Below are 8,008 nucleotides of genomic sequence, written 5' to 3' on the forward strand. Positions count from 1 at the left end.
CTACTACCTCCTCTCTCTCTCTCTCTCTCTCTCTCTCTCTCTCTCTCTCTCTCTCTCTCGCTCTGTAGCTCTCTCTCTCTCTCTCTCGCTCTGTAGCTCTCTCTCTCTTTGAAACCGGAATTTTGAAATCTGCTGCATGGAAAATCTGTTATAATTCCAGCTACAAGGGCATTTCAGTCTTGAAAATAATGGATAATGTGAGCCATACACATAAGATTTGATGATTTGGGCAAAAAGACGAACACCGTACCTTGTATTGGAATGGGTTCTCTAATATTAGATTCATTCAAATGGACTAAGGGAAGGATAAATTAGTACTAAACGGGAATTTTTTCTATAATTCATGGAATTGTAATTCCCATAATTTTAAAATTTTTATGGAAATTGAAATTACTTTATCCAAACACAACGTAAGGAAAAATTATAAAACTATTGTGGTGGATAGAATTACGCTCCAGATAGGAACTATATGGGTGTTCAACGTGAACGTTTTGATCCTAAAAGGGTCAATGAGACTCATGTAATAGTTGGTTTTGTAGCTTGTGATTTGGTTAAGAACCACAACACTCTTAGTAATTAGCTCAGATGTATTATTGTTAGTTCAACCAAGCAGAAAACTAAAAAACCAAAATAGCAAAAACCAAAAAGGGCCGGGACATGTCCTAACCCTATTTAATTTACTAACCCGGAACCATCCTATGTGGAGGAGGTTACCCCAGGTTCCTCCATCACCACCATATCCGAGGAAGTTGATGTCATCCTCAGAATTGACTCTGGTATCCCTTCAATTGTAAGTGTACGTTTGACCCATGTACCTTATTCTTTTGTTTCATAGCCATGACATTGACATTGATCAACAACCTCCATGTAGGGATCTCCTCCTCCTTTGGCCAGGGGCTGGGACGAATGCTCTGGCTTTTGGGGAGACTGCTCCAAAACAGAAGTTTCGGGTTGGTGTGTTGGGTTTGGGTCAAATCTGGGATCCAAACCATGTTGGATTGTTGGAGATGGCTGCTGCAGATCTGATCGTATTGACGTTCATGACGGTGGCGACGGGCGGAGATGCTCGGATTAAGGTTTCTGATTGGGGCTATTGGCGACGTTTGATTCATCCAGTCAGGTCTGCACCATGGGTCACCCAGATTTGGGGCTGGGCTTGTTTTGAGCTTGGACTTGGATCTTGGGCTCTTAGTATTTAATTTGGCCTACTACGGTGTCTATTATGCACTCGTAGTAAACGCGATTGAATAAATGAATTTGGTATTGTCGAATAAATAATATAATCTATGTATGATCACAAACTTTTTATCTACCTATTGTCGGTAGAGAGAGAATATGTAATGACTTTCTCTGACTTAAGAATTATTAATATATTATTTTAATATATTTTTTATTAAAAAAATGATGAACACTACGGCTGTCGGATAAAAAAACAAAAAAAAAAACACTACCGCAGTACCGCTGTATATATAAACCCATTAGCCGCACTCGAGCCAAGTTGACCGTGACTTTCCTTGTCCAAATTCTCTCGCTCTCACTCAATTAGGCCACAGTTCGTCTCTCTTCTCCGCTTTTCCCCAAGTTGGCAAGTTGTTATCTTTCCTGCAAGAAACCGTGGTCTGCAACTAAGCTGCATTCTCGACCCAGTTGAAGATTAAAGCAGGTTTCTTTAGAAACGTGGCGAGGGTTTCAGACCTCCGATTTCTTCTGCGGCATTTCGTCGAGCACCTGGTGCGCATTGGGTTGCGCACCCTTTTCTTAAAGAAAGACTTAAAAAGATTGAAGCTTTGGAAGCCCTGAGAAAATGGGTGCTTCTGGAAACCCTAATACCTCTTCTGCTTTGCAAAAACGAATCTTTCCTAGAAGATTAAAGCCCCTGAATGCTACTGTCTCAACCCAGGAGTTCAATTCCTTCCACGCCATTGACCGCAGGCTCTTCACCCGTTTGGTGTTGGGTCTGGGCCGTGACCCGACCGAGTCGGCCCAAGTCATGGCTCTGTGGATGTGGCTGGAGCGCTATGGCGGCGAGGTTAACTTGGTGTACAAGGCACTGATGACTCTACCTGACTCCCTTCTTGATTCTATGGCTAACGAGTCGATTTCGGCATTGAATTGCATTCGGAGCAATGTGGTTCCTTTCTCTGATTTGGACATTGTCCCTGGGATTCCAATGCTGCAAGCCATGAGCAGCAGTGGTGTCACACTTGGGTACTTTTATGAAAATCGGGGAGAAATTGCGAGTGGAGTTATCACATTGCTTAAAGATGTTTGCTTGAGAGTGTTTGAGGACTTGTTGTTTGAGAAAATTGCTCAGGGCAATGTGAAAGGGGGTGATGATGTGCCATTGTATTGGCATCGGCAATTGAATAGTGCTAATCTTTACTATTTGCGTGGAGGTTTTGTTTCTGATCAAGAGCTTGCAGTTCAGCGCAAGGATTTGAATAACGAAATGGAGGAGGTTTTGAGGTGTTTGAATGTGAATGATCTTGAAGTAGTTAAGGTTCACCCTCAGGACAGGACTATTTTCCTGACATTTTCTAAAGGGCATCCACTTTCAGAAAATGATCTCAGAGACTTCTTCACTAGGTATATATGCACCAATGAACATGAATAATGTCACTAGATATTATGAAGTAGCACATTGATAATTACATATTGTTTTGTTAATTGTCTTGACAGGAATTTTGGGGAGATTATTGATGAGATTCTTATAGCTAAGGAACCTTTGTATGGGCGGCTTGTGCTACATTCTGCTTCCTCCATTCCTGTGGTTCTTGGTGTGAAAGGCAAGGTCCAATTCTCCATTAATGGCAGGCATGTTCGGGCAAGGAAATTTGTCCCCAAGGATGCTCGTGCTGGGTGAGTGTAACTATATATTGTTACATCTTTGGTTGTAAACAAGTTCCTAGTGACTTGAATATCGTGCGCTTGCTCTCTAGATTTTATAAACATATTGTGCCTGGATGTTAGTGCTCCGAACTTACCCTGGTTTACTGCTTAGTTTTGTGGTCTTTGTTTAGGAGGTTACTTCTGATGATTATGTCTAGAAAACTTTCCCATGTGCTTAATTCCATATTTTCTGACTTGTATTGAACAGTTTATGTTTACTCTCTGCATATAGGTTGGTGCTCTCTGAATTTTATACCCTGGAAAGAAAAAGTATTCAAATGTATAAGCTTATATTGTAGTGTGGTGCATTTCAAGTGTACGTCCTTGTAAAGTCTAAAGATAGTACATCTTTTAAGAAAATAAAAGACTAGCTAGGTATTTGCACAATATGTAGTTCAAGAGATCTAGATTTCCCTGATCCATGTTACTGAAACTAATTCATTGATTGAAGATACTAGGGCTTATGCAAAATACCAGTTGGGAAGATGAAGTTCTAACTTCTACCAATGCTTGCCAGATCTAGTTTTACTTTTCTTTAACGATATATGTCTTTAACTATCCGAAAAGGAATATGATATGATATGATATGATATGATTTCTTCTGTATTGGAAGGCAAAGGAGAGACTGAGAAGGAGAAACCCCCTTAAATTATTAAAGGAATTAATGGATATGGATGCTGTACTGCAGACGCTCCCTGGTTCTGTTAGCCAAGATCTTACTGATGATTGGACTGTTATTATACCTCTGTGCACCTCACTATTCATACACAGTTGCCTCACTGTCAACTTGAATGAATGTTGCCTCTAGCATGCTCCTTGTTATGCTGGAGGAGTAGATCAATTTCTTGGATTATGAAAGGTCAGTTTCCCATATGCTTATTTTTTGTTAAAAGTTATTATCCGAAGCAGATGTCTATCTAGTATGTGCAGCCCTTGTAAAATATCACGGGGTGATCACCATTCACCCCAACATATGTTATGTTGAAAAACCTCTCTGTGGACATCCCTAATGTAAGTAATGTTCATTGGAAGAGGGAACTTGATATGTACGGTCTAATAAGCTTTTGCATCACTCTTCTAGTTTTACTCTTAAGGCTTGTTTAGATGTCCTTCATCACAATATTGATATTGCCAGCCTGCAAGTTTTGTGAGACTTATGGACCTTTTCTATATTGATATCTTGAAACCACCCTCATATGGCTAATATGATAATCAATGCACTTGAAGAATGTGAAGATTTGGATTCTCAGCATGGTAACCTCATGTTTAGATTAAGGGATGTCCACTGGGAAGCTGTATCTTTCCTTAACAAGTTTTTTTCTTCGTTCCAAAATTCTTTCACTTTCTTGATATAGTGGTGAGCTTTTTGCCATAATAAGTTCAACTTTGCATTATGTTATATGCTGTGATTTTGTTGGCATATTTTGCCAAGTCTGCATGAGTGCCAAACTGGAAGGTGAATTTCCCATGTGTTTTTTAGGAGAGTTCTGTTAATTATGAGGCTCTATACTAGGTACTTGTCAGATTATTTAATTCCATAAACATCTGTGGTAAGTAGTTCAGGATTGTTGCGTAGTTTCTGCTAAAAAAGCTTATATTGGCTTTCTTCATTTATCGGTTTCCTCTTTTACTTCAAGATGTACTGGATCCACCATAAGATGGTTACTTATTAGTCTTTCTGAACTGACCATTTTGTTAAAAGATAGATAAAACAAGTAAAATGGGCGCTTTCTGTTTTGCTTCTGTAACACATTGTTGTACCTTCATTTTATATATTTGGAAAGCTAGCTCATGCAGTCAAGTATTGCAGGTCTTTGATTCAAAACTACACCATGCCACTAATAGATTAAAGAAGATGAACGCAGTGTCTCCACTGATTCAGCCAATAACGGAACTTTAAGAAGGATCACCTTGAAAAAGAATTGCCGGTGAATGGACAGTAGTGTCTGTGTCACGGTGCTGCTATTGATGGAAACAGATGCAAAGAAGAGTTGAATGAAGAGCCTAGATGGAGTGCTGAAAAGAAACACCCTGTTTGTTGGCTCAACGCACACTACTTACAAAAACATGTGTGTGCACTGTGCACCAAGAAGCTCAATCTTGTAGCATCAGTTGCTGGTGTGCTTCTGTTGACCTGTCAATTACGGTCGCAGCAACTGTTGCAATCCCCTAGAATGGTCATCAGCTCTTCTATGCAATCTTCATTGTTTTTCTTTTATTTTTGTTTTTAAATGCTTGTTTTTCTTAATTGCAGTGAAGTTATGAACAAGGGGAATTGATATAATAGCCAGGAGACGTCAAGAAACAAAGTGGTGTTGGATATTTCTAATTTACAAGCATAGTATCCCTGCATAATAGGGTCTATACCAATCTTGTCCCCTATTGTAAGGACATTGGATTTGATTGTCACCAATTCATTTTAGAGGTTACTCACATCCAAACATTTCAACACTGACGGAATTATCACACTGGATTAATGTGGTTATGAACTGAAAGCAATCATCTTAGATTAGTGGTTCGTTAGATCAACCAAGAACAGTACGTAGCTTTTGTCACAAGTAAAAGAAGCATAAGGTAAGCAAGGGTCCCTGACTTGAGTGAACCCTAAAACTAGTTCATAAAGTCACGAGTATATACGGTTGAGCCGTTGAGGATCCTCTCACTATAGTACTACTACTCCAATCATCAACAGATCGACAAGGTTCATCTCGATCCCTCTACTCTAATTAAGCATTTGGCAACACTTTTTTTTTTTGGCAACACTTTGCTCATCAAGGTTTTGTGAATGCGAGAGGTTGCGAAAGGCCTGGTACAAAAAAGCGAAAGGAGGCCATTCCTGAAGAAGATGAGAATAATAGTCGGACCATTTTGTCGAGGCAGAGGCGAGGATTATTGGTTTGGAACGTTTACTTGAGGCTTCAGCGAGAGGCTACAATACGCGACTCGTCGTTAATTTTTTTTAAAAAGGATGAAACCCGCGAAAATGGGATGGGAGTTCAACAGTCGTGTTTGCAAGACCCTAACACCTTTTCCATTTCTTCAACAATGGCAACCCTTCATAAACAGCACTTCGGTCCCATAAGTCACATCCAAAGACCACCAATGGCACTCCTTCATCTCTATAAGAAGTCCAAACTCCTCCCGCCAACTTCAAAAAATCCATATTCACAATTACAAATCTCTTAACAATGGCATTCTTTTCTTTTCCCTCTGATAATGTCCCCGTCTCAAGAGAAGAGTTCAATCTGTTTCACTCCATTGACCGCAAGCTCTTCACCCGAATGGTCTTCGGCCTCGGCCTTGACCCTGCCGAGTCGGCACAAATCATGGCTCTGTGGATGTGGCTAGAGCACAATGGCAAGGAGTTTAACTTGGTGTACAAGACACTCATGACTCTTCCCAACACACTTCTTAATGCCATGGCCGAAGAGTCCGTTTTGGTCTTGATCTGCATTCAGAGCGACGAGTTCCATCGTCCTAATCTTGACATCAACACTGACATTCCTATTCTCCAAGCTATTAGCAAAAGTGGTGTAACCCTAAAATTCTTTCATGATAACCGAACCGGAATCATGCAAGGTGTCTCGGCACTGTTCAAGGACGTTTGCTTGAAAGCGTTTCAGGACTTGTTGATTCCTCCCCACCCTTACAATCCAACCATGGGTGCTAGTAGCAGTGCTGCTCCACAGTTTCGGAACCCGGCAGTGAATAGTAGCGCAACTCTTCAGAACTTGAGTGGAGGTTTGTTTCATCCTTATGACCTTGCAGTTCAGCGCGAGGTTTTGAACAAGGAAATGGAGGAGGTTCTGAGCCGTCTGACTTTGGATAACATTGAAGGTGAAGATCAAGAAGTTGAGCCCCATGAGAGGACAATTTTCTTGACATTTTCTAAAGGGTACCCCATTTCAGAAAATGAAATTAGAGAATTTATCACTAGGTGTGCATGCAGTCTCATCCCATCTTGCTTCATTTTTCGTATCTGAACAATATTAATCGTCCGTGTTAATTATTCTGGTTATGTAATTATTACTCGGTTTGGTTGATTGTTTTTGACAGAAAATTTGGGGATGTTATTGAAGCAATCCATATGCAAGAAGTCTTTGCTCAGCAACCACTGTATGCTCGGCTTGTGGTTCGTTCTGCTTCCTCCATTCCGGTGGTTCTTGAGGGGCAGACTAAGGCCAAATTCACCATTAGAGGCAAGCATGTTTGGGCGAGGAAGTACGTGCACAAGGGCGACAAGGCTCCAACAACTTCACCATAAGGGCCAAGGCTGCATGAGTGTTACTAATAATACTACTACTATTATTATCGTTCTTTTCAATTTGTTCTTTTGTTGGTGTGGAAAACATTGTTGATTCGGTATTGTTGTTGTTGTTTTTCTGTTGAATAATAATCCGATATATATGTTGTTTCGGATGTTTGTATCCATTTCCTTTCCGTATTCATGAATAAATATACATTTGTATTATCTTCTACCATTTGTAATATTCATTTCCTTTCCTTATACATGACCAAATATACATTTCCTTTCCTAATACATGAACAAATATACATTTCCTTTCTTCAACTATTATTATTGAGGAGATTGGCTTTATTGATGATTAGCTTTATCTTTGTCCTACATATATGGAATCCGTCGGACGGCGCACCTGAATCTTAAGTAGTGACCTTCAGTATTGCAACTTTGATATATCATTACAAATTTATTTCCCAACATTTTGGTTTTGATATACAAAGAACTTAGCACAAGTTATGAAGTAACCAAAATTCACCACACAAATCACTACCAACATCCAAAACACATTATCCAACCTTCCTTGATTTATATCATCTGGTAGCCAATTCGTGGTCCTGTCTACCAAATCAGTGACTGCAGTGCTAAGATAGTATCCTATTCCAATCAACAATGAGATCATGGCAGTGGAGGTACTTCTCAATGATTTTGGAAATTCTTGATAGCATAATGAAACTTGTCCTGGGAAATGAAATCCCTCAGCGATTCCGATAAGCGACAGTTGCGCCACAAGCCAAAAGGCGGACATTGGCACCACTGAACCAGGTTGATTCATGAGGCTATGTGCTCTTACCACTCCAAGTCGTTTCCTTTCAATTAATG

General features: G+C 40.1%; 2 protein-coding genes across 2 annotated transcripts in view; one reads left to right on the forward strand and one right to left on the reverse strand.

The window, feature by feature from the left end:
- The first annotated feature begins 1,804 nt into the window (after positions 1-1,804).
- LOC101304236 lies at positions 1,805-3,747 on the forward strand. The gene is made up of 3 exons (XM_004308763.1): positions 1,805-2,586; positions 2,680-2,859; positions 3,503-3,747. Exons 1-3 carry the CDS (start codon positions 1,805-1,807, stop codon positions 3,516-3,518), a joined length of 978 nt encoding a protein of 325 aa, XP_004308811.1. The 3' UTR covers positions 3,519-3,747.
- Positions 3,748-7,595: 3,848 nt separating this feature from the next.
- The window catches only part of LOC101304526 (probable nitrate excretion transporter 6-like), a 4,752-nt gene continuing 4,339 nt past the window's right edge, over positions 7,596-8,008 (reverse strand). Inside the window, exon 7 of the mRNA XM_004308764.1 lies at positions 7,596-7,995. Coding sequence (XP_004308812.1) covers positions 7,596-7,995 — 400 coding nt within the window. The remainder of the gene's footprint in view (positions 7,996-8,008) is intronic.

The sequence above is a fragment of the Fragaria vesca genome, linkage group LG7 (assembly GCF_000184155.1).
Source record: "Fragaria vesca subsp. vesca linkage group LG7, FraVesHawaii_1.0, whole genome shotgun sequence".
Classification (NCBI taxonomy): Eukaryota; Viridiplantae; Streptophyta; class Magnoliopsida; order Rosales; family Rosaceae; genus Fragaria; species Fragaria vesca.